The sequence below is a fragment of the Vipera berus genome (assembly GCF_964194415.1).
Source record: "Vipera berus genome assembly, chromosome: Z".
NCBI lineage: Eukaryota > Metazoa > Chordata > Lepidosauria > Squamata > Viperidae > Vipera > Vipera berus.
In genome coordinates, this window is record NC_138205.1 from 18,907,933 (window position 1) to 18,929,991 (window position 22,059).

The 22,059-nt window shown below is 42.6% G+C and overlaps 1 protein-coding gene across 1 annotated transcript; it reads left to right on the forward strand.

The window, feature by feature from the left end:
• Positions 1 to 515: 515 nt before the first annotated feature.
• Positions 516 to 18,649, forward strand: LOC308678677 (immunoglobulin superfamily member 1-like; the record flags this gene model as incomplete). The annotated part of the gene is made up of 7 exons (XM_081345907.1): positions 516 to 525; positions 7,249 to 7,545; positions 9,158 to 9,448; positions 10,730 to 11,020; positions 13,234 to 13,338; positions 15,425 to 15,462; positions 18,431 to 18,649. The coding sequence occupies 7 exons, from the start codon at positions 516 to 518 to the stop codon at positions 18,587 to 18,589; spliced, it is 1,191 nt and encodes a 396-aa protein (XP_081202033.1). The 3' UTR covers positions 18,590 to 18,649.
• Between the last annotated feature and the right edge of the window lie 3,410 nt (positions 18,650 to 22,059).

Consider the following 22,059-nt stretch of genomic DNA (forward strand, 5'->3'; position numbering starts at 1 on the left):
AAACTTTTTAATAAAAAAAAGCTCTGAGTCTGACGCAAAATGAAGCTTCAGTTCCTCCATTTCAACACGCCCATAGATTGTTGTCACTTCTTCTATTTTCTTTCTTTCTTTTTCCTCTCACAAGTGAGGAAGTTTAGAGAATTGTCAGGCAGAGTAAGGAGGCTGTTGTCTGAATTAAGCTGCTTTGGGGGGACTGTGTATGCAGGACAAGATCTTTTCCATAGATTCTTGTGATATTTCAGCATCAAACAGAGAGGTTCCTTTGAGCAACAGGGCGAGACAAGACAGAAGACCTAGTGAAGCCGGAAGATCTGCTGCCTACAAAAATCCTGGCATGAAGCTGATTTTCAATCTGTTCCTGGGTTGGTATTGCCAGTAAATAGAAGATGGGAGCAATAGGGATGGCAACATGGTGCCAAGATCAAAGATCCAGTGTCAATTTCTGCTGCTCAGATATTTTGACACTAATGGAATCATCTTTTTTTTCAGGATGGTGGCTGACCCAGCATACGTGGATGGCTGAAGGTGAGTCTCATTAGACACACAACTATTGGATGTATGCAAAATTTCTCTTATCCCAGCAGGACAGCTAGATATTTTATAATTTATAGGAAGCCCAGTGTTTCTCACCTCTCATTGCATTATATACAACTCCACCCCAAAAATACAGGATTTTCTCTCTTGGTCTTTGATCGTACAACAGCTTAAAAAAAAAGTGAATAACAGTTTTCTGCAGTGGTCCAATATAGCACTCTCTCTCTCTCTCTCTCTCTCTCTCTCTCTCTCTCTCTTTGGCTTTTGCAGATAGGAAGGGAGAAGGATCTGCTCAAGACGAGCAGTAATCCTAAGTGCTGAAGCCCCTTCCCTTGCATCATGCATATTCGTATCAATCGGTGGGTTCATCTTGCCTGAGTCTTGTTTTCTGCAAGGAGGCATCTAATGACACTGCATGAATGCAGACAGATGATCAGAGCCAAGTTCCTAAAAGGGAGAACTCTGGCTATCCCTGTCACCTCAGTTCCAGACGAGTTGTGTGGATGGAGTTTACAAAACTCAACACTCAATCTTATCCTAAGATTTGTTACTTCCTTAGACTTACATAGCCTAAGATTTGGTTGAGTAGAATTTTTCTCAGGAGGCAGATGTCTAAAATCAAAACAAGGCATTAGAGGAGACAGGGCTGCGTTCATACTCTGTCCTGTGCCCCCAAAACCAAGGTGGAAGATGGTCTCCCTTCCAAAATGTGGAGGGAAGATCTCCCCAGTCCTATGGGATTTACTCTTCAAATCAGAGGGACCCTTTTTCCCCCAGACAGCTACAGTATCTTGCATTAGTGCAGACATTCTCTCTCTCTCTCTCTCTCCCTCCCTCCCTCTTTCTCATTCTCTCTCTCCCCATCCCTCCCTCTTTCTCTCTCTCTCTCCCTCCCTCCCTCTTTTTCTCTCCCTCCCTCCCTCTCTCTTTCTATCTCTGGCAACTCATGTGGTGTGAATCACTGAGTAAGGGAAATGTTGCTGCTTTTTCATGTTTTGCACAATTTCACATATAGCCGTCACCCACCACATGAAATATTATTTGTTGGCTAAAGGTATAACCTACGGATTTCTTCCAGATTCCACAAACAGCTGCTTTCAGGTTCTCCATGTTACAACCTCTCTCATCTTCTCCTCTTATCCAGGACAATTTTATCCCCAACCTTCCATCTCGGTGAATCCCAGCGTCGTAGTTGCTGTGGGGCAGAATATAAGCATCAGTTGCAAGAAGGAAGGGAACGTAAAAACGACATGCGTTTTCTATCTATACAAAGAAAATGTGGAAATAAGTCATGGAGATACAGATCTCAATGAGTTTGAATTTCATATTATCAATGCCCAAGAATCACACGAGGGGCTATACTGTTGTATATATAAATTATATTCGTTTTGGTCATCCTACAGCCAGACAGTTTTTATCTATGTTCGAGGTAAGAGCGCTTCCGTGCTGCTTTCGTCAATGAGACTAAACTAGTTACAGGTAGTCCTTGAGTTACAACTGTTCGTTTAGTGACTGCCTGAAGTTGCAACAGAACTGAAAAAGTGACATGACCAGTGCCTTTTTTCTAAAAAAAAAAAGGTGCCGGAACTCAGAGGTGCTGTCACTGGGAGCGATGCAGGTGTCTTGCTACGGCGTCGCCACCCATCCTTTGCACCCCCACCCCTGTGGCTTGGAGCCACATGCTGTGGGGATTCCTCTCCCCACAGCCGCTGTGGGGATTCCCCTCCCTGCAGTTGCCACACTGTGGCCCATGCTGAGCCCCCACCCGGAGCTGCTCCGAACCCCGACCCAGAGCTGTGTTCCTCATGGCAGTGGTCTCCGGCGCCAAATAGCCTCTTTCCAACCACATCCAGAAAAATTTGTAACAAACATTGGAATTCTCAAAGCCATGTTTGGTATTTCCCAGCAATCTGTTACTGGAAGGAAAAAGCAATCCCTGCTGCGTTACTGATCCCAGAGAAGCATTTGCATGTATGCAGGTATCCTTAGGGTTCCATAGTTATGGATGAGAAATATTGGTTGCAAAGGTGGCATTTCTGGATGTAATACAGATATTTTGGACTTATTTTTGTTTCTTTGCATGTTTCATATTTTTAAAAGGGCATTGTGACAAAAGAAAATTTTAATGTACAGATAATACCACCAGAAATTATTTTAGCCTTTTTAATAAATGTTGTTATTGATGTTAAGCTCACCATGGAAAACATCATATATTGTTATGTATAAACTAGGTTAATTATTTAAAGACTGAAGTGCAACATAACTAGGTTCTAAATAATCTATTTTTCAAAACACACAACAGTCCAAACAGTAAAAGTAAAGTCCAAATTAAGAATATTTCATTCTTAAGAATTGTTTAATTTAAAGTGGTTTAGTTGTAATAGATGGTTATAGATTCAAAATAGTTTTTAAGAGTGTACAAAAGATACTATTTTTTCTAGAATCAGCTAAATTAGACATATTACATTGAGAAAAATGTTTCTCATTTCTTTCCTGTTACCTTTATTGATTTCATTGCAGAGATGTTAACAGAAAATAGATTATTTTGTTATCTAATTTTACCTTCCAAAAGACAGAAGCAGATGAAAAATGTGAGGTTCTTTCCTGTTGGCTTTTTTGAATTAGCTGTTTTAGATTCTAAAAGTTTAGTTCCTAAAGAAGTAACCTTGTAAATAATTTTAATGTCCTCCTCTAGTGCAGGGTAGGCAACCTTGGCTCTTTAATGACTCAAGGACTTCAACTCCCAGAATTCCTGAGCCAGCATGGCTCAACTTGGAAACCTCTTTCTTTCCCCTCAGTGTGGCTGGCTCAGGATTTCTGGGAGTTGAAGTCCACGAGTCATAAAAAGAGCCAAGATTGCCTACTCCTAAAGTCAATAGAGGGAGCTTTTTTTTGCAAAAAAAAAAGGTGCCGGAACGCCATTCTGAGCATTCTATGAGAAAAAAAGCCCTGGACATGACCATTTTTAACACTTATGACTGTTGCAGTATCCCCATGATCATGTGATCAAAATTCAGACGCTTGGCAACTGACTCATATTTATGATGGTTGCAGCGTCCCGGGGTCATGAGATCCCCTTTTGCAAACTTCGGACAAGCAAAGTCAATGGGGAAGTCAGATTCACTTAACAACCATGGTACTAACTGAACAACTGCAGTGATTCAGTTAACAACTTGGAAAGAAAGATCTGAAAATGGGGCAAAACTCACTTAACAAATGCCTCACTTAGCAACAGAAATTTTGGGCTCTGTTGTGATGGGAAGTCAAGGACTTCCTTTATTTTTCCTAGATGTAAAAAAGGGAAACCAAAGTCTGCATTCTCCAAAATGCAGGAGGGATGGAAAATGCCATTTTCTCCCCAAGGCTGATTCCTGCCAAGGTCTCAAGAGATCATTCCAAACTGGAGCAGGCTGAGGGCCTGCTGTTTATCAGCTAATATCCTCCCCTGAACTATAATCCAATAATAATAATAATAATAATAATAATAATAATAATAATAATAATAATAATAATAATAATAATAATAATAATAATAATAATAATAATAATAATAATAAAGTTGGAAGGGACCTTGGAGGTCATCTAGTCCAACCCTCTGCTCAGGCAGGAAAACCTATACCATTTCAGACAAATGGCTGTCCAGTCTCTTCTTAAAAACTTCCATTGTTGGAGCATTCACCGCTTCTGGAGGCAGGTTGTTCCACAGGTTAATTGGTCTAACAGTCAGGAAATTTCTCCTTAGTTCTAGATAGCTTCTCTCCTGTTGCTTCTTGTCCTGCCTTTGGGCGCTTTGGAGAATAGCTTGACTACCTCTTCTTTGTGGCAGCCCCTGAGATAATGGAAGACTGCTATCATGTCCCCACCCCCATTCGTCCTTCTTTTCATTAAACTAGACATACCCAATTCCAGCAACCGTTCCTTATACGTTTTAGCCTCCAGTCCCCTGATCATCTTTGTTGCTATCAAAGTCATGTTTTCCATACAATTAAAGAAAAATAGTATTATTAATAGAAAAAATAAATACTTATAGCTCAAGGTTAAACTATGAGGTCTTTGGCACTCTCTGAGCTTGGTGGGTTTCTTGCAGATGCTTCGTTGCCAAACTAAGTAACATCATCTGTGTAAGCCCCACTACCTTTTAGCACCCAACTTAGCCATGAGTGTCAACTGATAAATTAAGAAGCTTTCTCAAGGTGGCTGCTGCTATATTGGCCCCTCCCCTGCCTCAGTCCCCACAAAGTGAGAAAAGAAAACACAAATTTGCATGGATTTGTTCGTCCCTGAAAGTTTAAGGGAACGTATGACAGTTTAGATCTCTCCACCTGTCTTTACGCCAGCAGGAAATTATACTGGCATGAATTGGCTATCCTATTGCTGGTGTCTAATCTACCCTACTGCTCTTTGCTCCCTGTCACGTGACGTCCTCCAATGGTAGCGGGTGATTACATTTTGTAAGTTACCCAGAGACACCTTTGTGTAAGTTGGGTGGCTGTGTAAATTTGTTTAAGAAATAAAATAAAAGCAAGCAAAGCCAAACTGACTTTATGTCTTTAGAGGCTGCCCATGGCTGGGATCAGAATGAGGGGGAAACCATCAATTTACCAGTGCAACAGGGGTCTTGTAGCTGTCACCCGCTGGGGATGAGCTGAAGTCAGTATCCTGGAGACAAATAAGCCAAAGAGGCCATGGTTGAGGAAGGATTTTGTCACGGTTAGAGGCAAGAGAGGTGGCATTATCTAAGATGAGATAAGCTCCAAGACACCAAGAACTATGCTAGGAAGTGGTCGTGGTCCTGTTTTTGTCCCTTCTTCTGCCCAGGAAGGAGGGAATCACTGGGCAAGTGATCCCTAATCAGGCTTCGTTTCTTGATCACCATCCATTCCATCACTGAGAGCAAAAAAGTGAGTTTTTAAAAAATGTAAAAAATTGAGAAGGTGCTAATTTAACCCTTGCCTGATCAAAGTCTTCTGAAGGAATTGCAGTCTCCAGGGTGGGATCATTAAGGCAACTTGGCGGCTGTGACAATATTTCTACATTCATCTCATGCCTAACACTGGTAAAAAAAAAAAAGGGTCCTTGGTGCTCTCTGAGCTTGCTTGTTTTCTTGCAGACGTTTCATGACCCTAACTAGGTAATGTCATCAGGGCTAGTAAGGAGCGCTGTTTGCTGTTGGTTTATGCCTGTCTGTAAGGGTGGGGGAATGGGACGCGGTGGCTCAGTGGGTTAGGACGCTGAGCTTGTCGATCAGAAGGTCGGCAGTTTGGCGGGTCGAATCCCGAGTGCCGCGTAACAGAGTGAGCGCCTGTTACTCGTCCCAGCTTCTGCCAACCTAGCAGTTCGAAAGCACGTCAAAACGCAAGTAGAAAAATAGGGACCACTACAGTGGGAAGGTAACAGCGTTCCGTGCGCCTTTGGCGTCTAGTCATGCCGGCCACACGACCACGGAGATGTCCTTGGACAAGCGCTGGCTCTTCGGCTTTGAAACGGAGATGAGCACCGGCCCCTAGAGTCGGAAACGACTAGCACTCGTGTGCGGGGGAACCTTTACCTTTACCTTTAAGGGTGGGGGAGGTCTTAGGGATTCTTTGGTTGGGCTGTTTATTGTTGGCTCTTTGGAGTCTTCTTCTCTTTGGGGCTGGCTGATTGTTTCTTACCTAGACTATAGATGTTAAATCTGTCTATATGTTGTGAAATTAAAGACTTTTCCTCATGCCTTTTGGCTGCCAGTTGGTGTTCATGGATGCGTTCTGCCAGTCTTCTGCCTGTTTGTCCTCCATAGTGGTTGTTGCAGTTCTTACTTGGTATGTTGTGGACGACTCCTGTTTTTTTGGCTTCTGGAGTCTCTGGGTCTTTTGGTTTGCTTAGGATGTTTTGAAGGGCTTTAGTTGGCTTGTGTGCCGTGCTGATTCCATGTGGTTGTAGTAGTCTATTTGCAGTTTCTGAGATATTCTTGATGTATGATGAAAATTCTTTAAGTTCACAACATACGGACAGACTTAACCACAGTTTCAATTGGGAAAATGTGACAATCCTAGACGAGGCCAAGTCCAAAACTGTCAGGGAATTTCTAGAAGCCTGGCACTCTGACGAATCAGCCATCAATAGACACGTAGGCATTGACAACATCTATAGACTGTGCAAAAGAGACAATCAACCAGCCCAAAAGAGAAAAAGGACTCCAGCATCTCTCCACCAGTAATCAGCACTCAGATCAGCATAGATTAACTCCAAGCCCACCTTCAGACTAACAATCAAGTAAGCAATACCCCAGTCAAGAAACTGCCATTAGTCTAAGAGCCATTAGTAAACAGCCCAACCAAGGAATCCCTAAGACTGCCCCCACCCACACAGACAGGCAAGACACCAGAATATAAACTGACAGCAAACAGTGCTCCTTACTAGCACTGATGATGTTACCTAGTTAGGGTAATGAAATGTCTACAGGAAAACAAGCAAACTCAGAGAGCACCAAGGACCCCTCATTTCAACCCCGAGCTACAACCTTTTCATTGGTACAGGTAAAAAGGGGACAAATTTAGATCAGCTGATGGTCACAGTTGTTACCTTGATTCCTTGCCTCCCTCCCCAGGTGGGCTTTAGCCTAACCATGGTTGTTTGTTTCCTCTTGAAATGCGAATATCTGCCACTTTAAAGACTCAGGCTGTTGCAAATATTGCAATATTACAATCTCATCTTTTTTTCCCCCTTATTCAGCACAATACTACCCCAGCCCCTCTATTTCAGTGATCCCCAGTGGCCTGGTTGAGCTAGGAAAAGAAGTCACCATCCAGTGCAAACAGGAAGATCACCGAGTTGTACAATTTAACTTCTTCAAACAAGGGGCTTTAGGACTACTAGCAACCCGATCTGTGCAGAACCAAGAGGCTAGATTCCTTATTTTCAATGCCCAAGAATCAAACGGAGGGATCTATTTTTGTGACTATCGATTCTACTACCCAACTTACAACAGATACTCAAAGTTCAGTAATAAAATATATATCAATATAACAGGTAAGAAGTGGATTCCTATTCTTCATAACTGCTTCACAAAAGAGAGTTCAGTGTTTTGCATTTTCTGTACTTAGAATACAAATAATCTACAACAACAACAACAATAATAATGATGATGATGATGTTGATGATGATGATGGAAGGGATCTTGGAGGTCATCTAGTCCAACCCCCTGCTCAGGCAAGAAACCCTATACCATTTCAGATAAATGGCTGGCCATATAGCACTTGAATTTTCTTTTTCCTCCATCTCTTCATGCATCTGCAATTCAGTTAATGTTTTATTATTCACTTGAACATCTAAGAATATACAAATGTAATAATCATAGTGTGATCTTCCCGTGTTGTATGGCAACAGTTCATGCTGTAGAATGAAAGCCCTCGAGTAAGTTTGTGACTCCTGATGACTGCTTGGACTAGTTCCTGCAATTTTTGTGACAAGATTTTTAGAAGTGATTTACCATTGCCTTCTTCCTGGGGCTGAGAGTGAGTGATTGGCCCAAGATCCCCTGTTAGTTTTATGCCCAAGGAGGGACTAAGACACACAGTCTCCCGGTGACTGGCCCAAGATCTCCTTTTGGTTTCATGCTGAAGGAGGGACTAGAATTCCCAGGTTCCTTGTGATTGGCCCAAGATACCCTGTTGGTTTCATGCCTAATGAGGGACTAGAATTCCTAGGCTCCTTGTGATTGGCCCAAGATACCCTGCTGGTTTTAGGCCCAAGGAGGGACTAGAACGCACAGGCTCCCGGCGATTGGCCCAAGATACATTGCATGCATGCATGAATGAATGCTGAAAAGATGTGGATTGCATAATTGAGAAACCATTATGAAAGAAATAGGTGGTTTGGTCATATAGAGAGAATGAACATAAGGCAAAACAAAGCTTAGAAAGAGCGAGTGGGTTGAGTGAAAGTCTGAGAAATTATGTCTAGCTGGAGTTGATGAGTTTGTTATGGAATGCTTAGGTTAAAGATAAAATTTCAGAGGAAATCCAAAATTATTTTCAGGTTAACAATGAACTTGAAGCCTTTTCTAAATTCAGGAAAGCTGTTTGTTTTGTGTTCCTTATTTCTCTGCTTTTATTTTCCTATCCAGCAAATTCCTCCCCGGCTATATGAGTCTTACTAGTGATTTTTGCAGAAGGGACGCGGTGGCTCAGTGGGTTAGGACACTGAGCTTGTCGATCAGAAGGTCGGCAGTTTGGCGGGTCAAATCCTGAATGCCGCGTAACAGAGTGAGCGCCTGTTACTCGTCCCAGCTTCTGCCAACCTAGCAGTTCAAAAGCACGTAAAAATGCAAATAGAAAAATAGGGACCGCTACAGTGGGAAGGAAACAGCATTCCGTGCGCCTTTGGCGTCTAGTCATGCCGGCCACATGACCACGGAGACGTCCTCAGACAAGCGCTGGCTCTTCGGCTTTGAAACGGAGATGAGCACCATCCCCTAGAGTTGGAAATGTCTAGCACGCATGTGCGGGGGAACCTTTACCTTTACTAGTGATTTTGCATAAATCTAAAAGAGGGGGAAATTGTAGGTCCTTGCCATTTTTAAGGCTTGTCGTTTGGTGCTTCTAATGGTTTTGCTCTTTATCTGATGTTTTGTTGCCTTCAGATCCCATGGTCCACAAGCCTTCCATTTACCTGGAACCCAAGGGACAGCAAAGGCTTGGTACAAATGTCCAGATCTACTGCCAGGGGCCAGAAGACGACCTGAACTATTCCCTCTATAAGTCAACAGTCTTCGTAACGTCCCAAAGGGCAAAACCAAACAGTTCCTTGGCTGAGTTTTCCATCTCGGGAGTCAGATTGGAAGACATTGGGAACTACAGTTGTTGCTATCAGCTTAAAAAAAATCCCTTTATGTATTCAAAGTTAAGTGATCCTCTGCAGCTGCAAGTAAGAGGTAAGGAATTTGCTCTCCCCACAGTCCCGGCTATCTTCCAAACCCCAATTCCCTGAATAAGAGCCATGAGTAAAATTGGGGACCATTTATCCTGAACCATTTGAGGCAACCAGAGGATGAGATGCTGTAATGAGCAAAGTTAAAAAGAAAGAAAGAAAGAAAGAAAGAAAGAAAGAAAGAAAGAAAGAAAGAAAGAAAGAAAGAAAGAAAGAAAGAAAGAAAGAAAGAAAAATGAGAATGAGAAAGAATTGCCGCCGATGTCATTTGTCATAGGTCTGAAAAGCAGCCTGTGTAGAGTCGAAAGAAAAAGGGCTGGGGCTGGTCTGATGCAACACCAGTGTAATATGTGCATGTGTCAATCACTTCTACTACGGGAAGACTAGTGTGAAGACTAGTCTGCTAAGTGTCTATGGAGATTCTCAGTCATCCAGCAACAGGTAGATGTGACTGGCAAGAGTTATCTGAGGGATCAAGTTATCCCTCAGATAACTTGATCCCAAGCCATGAAGGGCTTTAAGGGAGACAACCAACACCTTGAATTGCACCCGGAAGCAAATCGGCAATCAATGCAGCTCCCACAGGAGAGGTAATAATACATGTGCACACCGAGGTCTGCACAAAACCATGTGGGACGCTGCATTTTGCACCAACTGGAGCTTCCAGATGCTTTTCAAGGGCAGCCCCATGTGCAGCGTGTTGCAATAGTCAAGACGGGAGGTGACTAGGGCATGACTGACCGTGAGTAGGGATTGTTGGTCCAGGAAAGGTTGTAATATCACAGAGTCATAAACAGTGAGTTTATATGTTCGTGCGTGCGTGCCTGTACACCTTCACAGCCCTATTGGTTCAGCCCTCCACAACAGTCCTAGCTTCTCGCATGACCCTCTGGGAAAATTAATTGCCCACTCCTCCTCCAGCCTTAACCCTACTTTGATTGTCTGATAGAAGAGGATGCAGTGAGCATTTATAGCTTCATTTTAACATCTTGCTTTTACAATGCCATTCTTCTCTATAAGCTAAATTGTATAGCATATCACTTTGAAGACACAGAATGTAATATAAGGCATATTTGGTCACCTAGATAGAATAACAGAGTGGGAAAGAAAGAAATAGGCTTTCTTATCAATGTTTGGGGAAAAAATATGTATGTGAGAATGGAGAAGAGGATCCTTTCATTGCCAAAAGACTGAAAAGGGAAGGATGTTATTTGTGGTTGAATGAAACTGGAGATACTGATCTACAAGGGTGTCTGAGGTTCCACTGAATCTTTCCCCCTCCTAGATCCCAGCCTGACCAAGCCTTCCATCCAGATTATAAATGCAGAACAAGATGCCCTGGAAGCAAACATCTCCATACGGTGTGAGGGGACAGAACCAGATCTGATTTTTGCTCTTCTGAAATCAAGGCAGCAGATAGATTACAAGGCTGCAGAGCTGGGGGGAAAGGCGGTGAATTTTTCTGTTCACTGGATGAAGTCGGAAGAGGCACAAAATTATACCTGCCAGTACCACCACAAAAGCAGCCCCTTTGTCTGGTCAGTGCCAAGTGACCCACTGGAGATGCCTTGGAAAGGTAGGATGTCAACATAGCATCTTTCATTTTCCCCCATTTGCCCTGTCAGTGAATCAGAGACAGGCTGGATTTCTGGAAGACCTTGAACAGATCTCTTAGCAATGGATATCGGACACACTGTCTACACAACGTGGAGGTCACACACATCTGAACATGAGCAGGAGTGGGTGGGCCTGGGTCTACTTTGGGAGTTTTGAAATGTTTTGTGGGTGCCATCAAGTAAAGGTCGAGAGACAGAAATATGGACATATAGGCTGACAGCTAGACTTTCCACTTTTTTAGTAGGCTAATGGAAATTAAGTTAATAAACATAAGAGACTGAAAAAGAGCTAGAAACTCAGAGGAGAGAGTAGACCAGGGGTAGGCAACCTCAGCTCTTTTATGACTCATGGACTTCAACTCCCAGAATTCCTGAGTCAGCTATGCTGACTCAGGAATTCTGGGAGTTGAAGTCCATGAGTCATAAAAGAGCCGAGGTTGCCTACCCCTGGAGTAGACAAAGACCAGAGGCTTATCTGCATTGCTGAGTTATTCCATCACCAGATTATAACAGATCATAAAAATTGTACGTATGATAGGCTATTAATGAAATAGTGAGCCACTTGCAACGATTGCTTGGGTGAACCTAAAATGAGAAGGTCTAGTTAATGATCATAATAATAATTATGGTGGTGGTGGAAGAGGAGGAGGAGGAGGAGTCATCCCTTGACAGCACCTGCTCAAATTATTTTACCAATGACAAGAAAATGCTCTCAAGAAAATGTGGTAGAGGTGGAGGTGTGAATTCCCTTTTGCAGGGAGGGTGAAGGAGAAGGGATTTGGTCACAGTAGGACCTGCAGTAGCTTTAGGTGCAGGCTCTACCGGACCCCTGAAGTTGATCACATGACCAGCTTCAGATGGACCTCCAGTCATGAAAGAGTGCCAAGAGCAGAAAAAAGTCTATCTAGTTGAAAAATAATGCAGAAAGAAACATAAATGGAATCCTCGGAGTCCTCTGAGGCTGGTTGTTTAGATGTCACATTATCCCAACTTCTATAGGTAACATCATCAGCATGAGTAAGTGTAATGATTGCTTCAGTAGCTTGCCCTGCCTATTTTGGTGGGTGTGTGGTTTTCTTCTTAATAGTTTTTTTTATTAGGGTATTGTTTTCTGCTTTGCTTGTTTGTTTGTCTGGGGTTAATCCCTGCTTATCTCAGTGTTGGCTGATGGAAAGGATGTGTTCTGGAATAGAACAGAACAGAACAGAACAGAACAGAACAGAATAGAATAGAATAGAATAGAATTCATAATCCTTATCTTGAATCAAACAACCAAGCTCAGAGAGCACCTAGGACTCCACAATTCAACCCCACATCAAGAAAAACACAGCTGTGCAACTTGCATAAATTGTTAAAAGTTGCATTGTCTGTAAAGTAGAATAAAATGGATTTCAAAACCAACAGGCCGTTCTAGTATTCTTTCCAGTAGATGGTTGATGGTAATGAGCTGATGAGTGGAGGAGAAGTTCAAATGTTATTTTGTTGCAGTGGTTAAGATGGTGGATTAGAAGCTAAACTGGTTATGAGTTCTAATTCTTTAGCTACAGAAGCCAACTAGGTAACTTTGGGCCAGTCCATCTGTCTTAACACAACCCACTTCTTGGGATTGTTCTTATGGGAAAATGGGAAGAAGCAGCAATGTGTATGTTATGTATTGGGCTCTTGTGATACACCACGTGGGTTGCTAGAGCAGCTAACAGCTCTCCAGCAACCCAGACTACCAGTCTCCTGTGCTGCAATTGGCTATCCCCAGGTGGCAATGGTTGATTCAAACCTATTGGCTGCCACCTAGGGGCTAGACTATATATTGAGGCTGGTTGCAGCCTCTAGCCTCAGTACAGTTCCAGCATAGAATAAACAATGAGTTATCCTGTACTCAGCTTCGCATCGTCATTCCTGCACCAAAGAACCCGCTATTTAACAGTGTACTCTGCCTTGAATTGTACAAAATAAAAGCAGGATATAAATAAACTGAATAAACTGGAAAAGGCCACCATTGTTTTCCTCGCTATTTGCCTGGAATCTTTAAGGGGCTGTTAAGAAGTTGAGGAAGATGAACAAATGGGTGGACTGGACTGGTGAAAAGATCACAATAGGTAGTCATTCATTGACAACTATGCATTTCTTAGATAGCATTATTAGCCTTCTAATCAAGATGTCTGTGGCTTTACAGCTGCATCCTTAATAACTCTATGGACAAGTACTGCTGTATTCCTTTTCCTTCTGGCTGTCCTCCTGCTGGTACTAATCCTCATTTTATACAGAAAAAGAAGAAAAGGTAAGCAATATGGGTTGGTAGAGGAGAATATTTGTAGCTCAGGTTTGAAATGAGCTTGGTTGTTTTCTGGCAGGCATTTCATTATCCAGATTAGGTAACAGCATCAGTGCCAGCAAAAGGAGCACCAAGGATTCCCTTGGATAGGGATTGCTTTAAACAGCAGCAGAGATTAAGGCTACACTTAACTCTGGTTGCTTAAGAGTCTCATTTGATTAAAAACCTATTCATACTACAGCTAGTCCTCAATTTACGACCACAACTGAGCCCCAAATTTCCATTGCTAAATGAAACATTTGTTAAGTGAATTTTGCCCCGTTTTATGACCTTTCCTGCCGCTGTTGTTAAGTGAATCACTGCAGCTGTTAAGTTAGTCACACGGTTGTTAAGTGAATCTGGCTTCCCCATTGACTTTGCTTGTCAGAAGGTCACAAAAGGTGATCACATGACCCTGGGACACTGCAACTGTCATAAGTATGAACCGGTTGCCAAGCATCCGAATTCTGATCACACATGACCATGGGGATGCTGCAATGGTCCTAAATGGCTTGGGTCCAGGATATCTGAGGGAACACCTGCTGCCGGCATCAAGCTCCCTTCGTCCAGTGCGCTCCCACAGGGAGGGTCTTCTCAGGGTGCCACCGGTAAGAGATTGCCGGCGGACGACACCCAGGGATAGGGCCTTCTCAGTGGGTGCGCCTGCCCTCTGGAACCAGCTGCCAGTGGAGCTGAGGACTGCCCCCGACCTCCGTTCATTCCGCCGGGACCTGAAGACCTGGCTCTTCGAGCTCTCTGGCCCAGGCTGAGAATTAATTTTAATTTTAACTGGGGTTTTATTTATGCAGGGACGAATATAATTTTTTTAATTTGTTTTTAACTTTTGTATCTTTGTTTTTTAATCACCCTGTAAACCGCCCTGAGTCCTTCGGGAAAGGGCGGTATATAAATGTAATAAAATAAAATAAATAAATAAAATAAGTGTGAAAAATGATCATAGGTCACTTTTTTTAGTGCCATTATAACTTTGAACCATCACTAAATGAACTGTTGTAAGTCGAGGACTACCTGTCCAAAGTGTAGTTTGTGTGAGAAAGACGAATTTAAAAATGAAATAAGATTCTAGTCCTTATAACAGCAAGGAAATAGGTTGCAGAATACATATGGACAATTCCATTTGGCCTCTTTGGAAAAGCTTGGGACCAGAAGTAGAAATGGCTCCAAACTGACTTGATTTGGGAAGAAAGTTTGTGCAGATAACCCTCCCAGGTAGTTTAACATTATTGCTATTATCATTTAATTATTCTATTTTGCAACTACTGTTTGCTGTTATAGTTTGGATTGGTCTACAAATATTACAAATACTTTAAATCGCTGTAAAAGAAAATCGAAGGCATTCCCTTACCAAACATTTTTTGGGGGAATCAGTACGGGTGGCCCTGAACTTATAGTCACAATTGAGCCTAAAATTTGTTAAGTGTGTTTTGTCCCGATTTACGATCTTTTTTGTCACAGTTGCTAAGTGAATCACCACAGTTGTTAGGATAGTAACGCAGTTGTTAAATGAATTTGGCTTCCCCATCGACTTTGCTTATCAGAAAGTCGCAAAAGGGGATCACGTGACTCCCCCCAGGTCGCCACAACTGTCATAAATACATGCCAGTTGCCCAGCAACCCAATTTTGATCACATGACCATGGGGATGTTACAGTGGTCATTAAGTGTGCACAATGGTCATAGTCACTTTTTTTTAGTGCCGTTATAACTTTGAACCATCACTAAATGAACTGTTGGAAGTTGAGGATCACCTATATTTTTATACCGAATTGCCTGTAATGTGAGTTTGGTCCACTTTTCAGGTTGTGGGAGGTAAGAAAGGTTGGGAACAGAATGGCGTGGAAAATTCACTGCATTTCTGCGGAGTACAGAAATCAATGTAAAATGTAAATGCTTGATTGCAGAATTCTCCTACTGCAGAATATATGCAGCCAAAAGAGTTAAGACCAGGAGCTTGGGTGTAGCAAATAAGCCAGCATTTCTCATTTAAAATAGGCCAAAGAAGGATTTTTTCACAAGATCTCTTTAACTTACAGACGCTGTTACCGAAGAAAGTAATGTACCACCTAAGATGGTAAGAAACATTATTGTCAACATGTCGTCCATGAATCTGTCAGTCGTAAATCAACAGGGCAGGGCTAATTTTCATTTTTAAAATAAGGGTTCACAAAAGGCAAAGGAAAGTATTTCGGCCTTAAGAAAACCTTCGCATTTCATAATTAGGCCAATACTTTTACTGGGTCTCCTAAATTGGCACTCCCCAACCTTTGCAGCTTGACGACCCAGCTGGGGATGGGGAGAAGGGAACCGGGCTGCATGAGCGGCGGGCTGGCCCACACGCACATGTACATGCAGCCCGACTACAAGTCGAGCTGCACACATGTGTTGGCTCACCGCTCGTGCAAGTCAAGCTGCACAGGCATGTTCGTGCGCCAGCTCACGGCCCAGTAGTGGGCTATGACCCAGGGGTTGGGGACTCCTATCCTAACTGATCACAAGCACTGTGCAAGTTTTCGAGGTAAGTTTGAATGCCAGCAAAGGAATGAGACAAGGCTGTACACTGTCTCCTTATTTATTAAACCTATGTGCTGAATAAACATTGAAGGAGGTTGGATTGGAAGAAGATGTTTTTAAAACTAGAAGAAGAAACATCAATAACCTGTGCTATGCTGGCAACCTTATTTCCGGTAGCTGAGAATGCAAATGCTCTGCAAGCTGTAATAATGAAAGGCAAGGAGTACGGTGGGGAAAAAAAACGAAAGCACGATTAAATATAAAGAAAAGCAAACTAATGGCAATAGGCACAGCAGAGAGACTTAAGATTTGCAAGACATATACTGAAGTGGTGGATAGCTTCTGCCTTTTAGAATCAACTATTAGCAATAAAGAAACCAGCAGTCAAAAAATATGCCACAGACCAGCACTTGGAAGGGGAGCAACAAAAGCCTTAGAAAAATGTTATTCTGGTCCTTGATGTGTCTAGTATTGTGCAGGCAATGTTTTTCTTTGATATTCTATGGAAGTAAATTTTGGACTTTGAAGAAATAGGAAGGGAATTGATGCTTCTCAACTTTGGTCAAAAGTTGGAGTTGAAGAAGTCTCTTGAAGATATTAAGGTCAGCCCAAAAAACAAAACAAAACAAAAAGATTATACCACTTTACAATGCCTTGGTAAGGCCACACTTGGAATACTGAATCCAGTTTTGGTCACCACGATATAAAAAAGATGTTGAGGCTCTAGAAAGAGTACAGAGAAGAGCAACAAAGATGATTGGGGAACTGGAGGCTAAAATATATAAGGAACGGCTGCTGGAATTGGGTATGTCTAGTTTAATGAAGAGAAGGACGAGGGGGGACATGATAGCAGTGTTCCAGTATCTCAGGGGCTGCCACAAAGAAGAGGCAGTCAAGCTCTTCTCCAAAGCGCCTGAAGGCAGGACAAGAAGCAATGGATGGAAACTAGTCAAGGAGAGAAGCAACCTGGAACTAAGGAGAAACTTCCTGACAGTTAGAATGATTAATCAGTGGAACAACCTCCCTCCAGAAGCTGTGAATGTTCCAACACTGGAAGTTTTTAAGAAGAGACTGGACAGGCATTTGTCCAAAATGGTATAGGGTTTCCTGTCTGAGCAGGGGGTTGGACTAGATGACCTCCAAGGTCCATTATTATTATTACTATTATTATTATTATTATTATTATTATTATTATTATTATTATTATTATTATTATTATTATTAGTAGTAGTAGTAGTAGTAGTAGTAGTAGTAGTAGTAGTAGTAGTAGTAGTAGTATTCAATCCAGAGCCTTAAATCAGAAAATAATCATGTTCAAACTGTCATGTTTGGAACATATTATGCAAAAAACCAACTTTACTGAGAAGTCCTGGGAAAAGTGGAAGAAAAGAGAAAATGATCTCTATCAGCACTTTGGATGAACTGCAACAGCGGTGGTGCACCATGGTGAGGGCGGATCTGAAGGATCAAGTTAGGGACAGATCCTGGAAAAGGTCTATTAATGTGCTGACTAAGAGTTGATGGCATTTAATCAATCACAGGGCCAAAAATGGCTACTGAAAGACATACCTAATTTCCATATCTGCTTCTCCAACACATCACCAAATAATGGTTTTCAATATCCAAGTCACCTCAAGGTACATGACTAATCAGCAAAAGTTCTAATGAGCTCAACCCTGGAAGGTTTTTTTTTAATGATGTTTCCAAACATTCATTATTTTGGGGGGTAAAATTCTGCCTAGTGATGAGAATGTGCAATTAAATTTGCTAACGCAGAACAAAGCGTGTGGCCACTTCTGCTTTCTACACTTTCCTTTGTAAGATGAAATCATAATGAGTTCCTGTATAACTCCAGATTATATAATTAGGATGATAACTGGAAGAAACCATGTGATCAAGAGTTCTGCATATAGCATTTTGAGAAAATTAGCTATCAATAAGGCTCTTGAAAGAAATTGTGTGTGTGTGTGTGTGTGTGTGTGTGTGTGTGTGTATAATTACACATATACACACACACTCACACACACACACAGAGACATATACATACATACATGCATATATACACCAGCATCCCAACTACCACACCAAACAGGCTCTCAATGAACATTGAATGAATATTGTTGATTCATAATATTTTAAATTGTTGTCTACTTTGAATAGCCAAGCCAGCCTTAGGTTTCTATTGGAAGAACATGAAGACAAGTGACAAAACGTGTGACATGATATCATTTGGTATATGGGGACACCAAAGAACATAAGAGTGTTTGGGCTGAGAGGGAGTGACTGGCCCAAGGTCACCCAACTGGTTTTCATGGTCAGGTGGGACTTGAACTCAGAGTCTCTTGCTTTCTAGTCCAGTGCCTTAACCACTAGACCTAACTGGCTGTTGGTTAAGTATGGATACCCCAGGATTAGTTAGCTGTTCAGGAGAGCCCACACTTAACGTTTTTTAGAGCATACTTAAAGGCTTCTGTTGAAACATTAACAGAAACACTGCATTCTCAATTTCTTTCTTTTCTCCTCTGCAGTTCTTAAACTCTCCCATACAGGAAACCCCTGATGAAGTTTTTTATGCTGCAATTAACCACAATACATTGAAAATCAGACCAACAAGCCTTTATGATACAGACCCCGAATCCTGTGCCTATGCAACAATATCCAAAGGAAGAATTAAGGAGACCCAATAAGGAAGCCTATTCAGAAGTGAAGGTCATTCTGAGATGTTGGCATACCCAGCTATACCCATGTTCAGATCATCTTGGGTATTCACATCCCTCTTCCTCTTTCACAGTTTTAATTGTTCAATCTCAGAGGTATGCTGGGTTCAGCCGAGCACATATCCTGCCCATAAATGTCTTCACAAGCAGATTATTATAATAACCAATGCTGCAAACTGAATCCTGGCATCCCGTAACTCAAGTCCAATTTTTTTTCCCAAGACTTGTGATGGGCCAACAGCAAAAAGAATCAGACAGGGAGATGTTAAGAGACTCGCTATGGAATTACGAGTATCAGAACTCTATAACTGTAATCACGGCTGGAAGTGAATATCTAAGGAAAAACTCTGAAGTTCGGATTAGTAAAACAATATATTTTTAAAAAGGACACTACAGAAATATTTTTGCTTTTAAACATGAACTCTATCTAGAGGCAACTGTATCAAAACCATTGGATCTTGCTTCCTCTTTTCTGACTTTTCTATGCAGCCATGAGGAATTTTATGTTTTGTGAAAGCAAGTTAACCTGCACCTATGGTAGATATAGGGACGCAGTGGCTCAGTGGGTTAGGACGCTGAGCTTGTCGATCAGAAGGTCGGCAGTTTGGCAGGTCGAATCCCGAGTGCCGCGTAACAGAGTGAGCACCTGTTACTCGTCCCAGCTTCTGCCAACCTAGCAGTTCAAAAGCACGTAAAAATGCAAGTAGAAAAATAGGGACCACTACGGTGGGAAGGTAACAGCGTTCCGTGCGCCTTTGGCGTCTAGTCATGCCGGCCACATGACCACGGAGACGTCCTCGGACAAGCGCTGGCTCTTTGGCTTTGAAACGGAGATGAGCACCGGCCCCTAGAGTCAGAAACGACTAGCACGCATGTGTGGGGGAACCTTTACCTTTACCTATGGTAGATATTGTTTCCACCCCAACAACCAACCTCATTATGATGGTGAAAATCCCCTTTTGCAACAGATCCTCCGTTGCCAGTCACAATGATTCTAGAATGGACATGGATAAGGCTGATTTGAATATTCTTACTATAATTAAAAAGGTGAGGAGGTTGTAAAAAATTTCATGAACGTTTTCATATTCAGGAAAACATGTTCTGGAAATAATACCAACAATACCAAAACCCAGCCTTTGCAGTGGCTATATGACATTGTGATCGTATTAAGATATATTGTTCTGACTCTTGTGAGTACAATTGTGTCCTCACCTGTGCAATTTGTGACAGGTTAACAAAAAGAGGGTGGACAGATAAATAATTTGAGACTGCTAATAGGTTGTTTTCGCTCCAAAAGTACAGCCAACTTTCTCATCTCAGGAGTTTCATCCGGTAAACCGATCAAATCTGGTACATTAATGTGAACACGCCCTTGAAAAATAAAGTGAAAGGAAGTTGACCCACCATGGGATTGTAGCAGGACCATGGCAACTTGTAGAGGAATATTTTAGTAATGTGGAAGAGAGGAGGACAGCGCTGTGTCCCCCTCTCTTGATGATAAGACAAATTCAGGGTCACAGGGACAGAAGACACAACTTAGGTTTTTAAACTATACTGAGGGGGGGGGGCTGGAAACAGGAGTAATTTGAGGTTCCTTCTGTTGGCTTTGTTGAAGTACTGTATGTGTTCCTGAGAATGAGAATCCAAATCTGAGCAAGGATTAGTGATGCAGGTTTTGTGACTAACAAGCATATATCTACAGGAAATACGGGTAGGATAGACAAAGCCTTTACTTAGCTAACTACACCCAACCAGATGAAAGTTAGAGCATGGGTTCTGTGGATGTGGGAAGAAGAGCAGAAGAAAGGGACCCAAGATTTGCAATTTCTAGACAAAGATCAGGTAGACAGAGTACAATTCAGAATAAATCCTGAATTCTCTAACACAGACATGTCAAACACAAGGCCTGGGGGCCAGATCTGGCCCGCGAAGTGGTTTCATGCGGCCCGCGAAGCCATCCTGGCCCAGAGACCCTCCTTCTGCCAGAGACCCTCAGATCTGTCCCACTCCTGCCCAGGCCCCCACAGGCACCCTTGATGCGAACGATGTAGAGCTGGCCATGCCCACCCAGTAGGCCATACGCACTCTAGCCACACACACACACACACCCCGAGGGCAACCGCAATGCTGATGTGGCCCTCAATGAAATTGAGTTTGACACCCCTGCTCTAACACATTCATAAAAAAACATCCTCCATGTGGTAAGTCAGTCAGTGCCTTTGGATTTACACCACCAACACATGGTTGATACATGCTCCTCAGAAGAACCTCCATTGGCAGTTTGTCTTTAAAGTTGCAAGAAGTATTTCATGAAACCCCCACTTGAAGTCAACTTCATAGTTCTTATCTGGCTTTTCAATCCAGATCTCAAAGGAGCAGTTGGAGAACAAGTAAATTGTCTTACTGGGATCTTGTCAGCTGGAGCTGACACACAGGGCAGCCCAGTCAATGCCAACTTTTGAACTCTTAAATCCTACAAAACTTGCTTCCTGCACCTAGATTTGGAATTCTTCCTTTTTATTTCTAGTTTTCTTTTTACTAAAAATGGGTTAAATCAAATTAAATGGGTACAAGGGTCTACTAGACTATTAATGTTGCAGTAATTACTTAGGACGCGGTAATTACTTAGGACGCGGTGATTACTTAGGACGCGGTGGCTCAGTGGGTTAGGACGCTGAGCTTGTTGATCAGAAGGTCGGCAGTTTGGTGGGTCGAATCCCGAGTGCCGTGTAACAGAGTGAGCACCTGTTAGTCGTCCCAGCTTCTGCCAACCTAGCAGTTCGAAAGCACGTAAACAATGCAAGTAGAAAAATAGGGACCACTACGGTGGGAAGGTAACAGCGTTCTGTGCGCCTTTGGCGTCTAGTCATGCCGGCCACATGACCATGGAGATGTCCTTGGACAAGCGCTGGCTCTTTGGCTTTGAAACGGAGATGAGCACCGGCCCCTAGAGTTGGAAACGAATAGCACGCATGTGCGGGGGAACCTTTACCTTTACCTTTAATTACTTAGTATGTAAAGCAATGTTTCTCAACCATGGTGACAATATGTATGGACTTCATGTCCCAGAATTCCCCAGGCAGCATGATTAGGGAATTCTGGGAGTTGAATTCCATACATCTTAATGTTGCCAAGGTTGAGAAACAGTGCCATAAAATAAAGGTTCTTTTCAGTTGAAGTCCACAGCCTTCAGCCCTGGACCTCCTCCTCCTGGCCTTTCATCCAGATACTGACTAGATTGGCTTTTGCTTAGCTTTTTGAACTTGACAAATTCACTAGCATCAGCTGTTGTGACATGTTTGACTCACTCACAGCCTGGCTGACGCCTTGGTGGATGCCTGGGAAAGGGCTGCTACTGAGGCACTCGACCGTGTTGTACCCTTGCGACCCCTGTCCTGGCGCAGATCCCACTGGGCCCCATGGTTTTCTGTGGAGCTCCA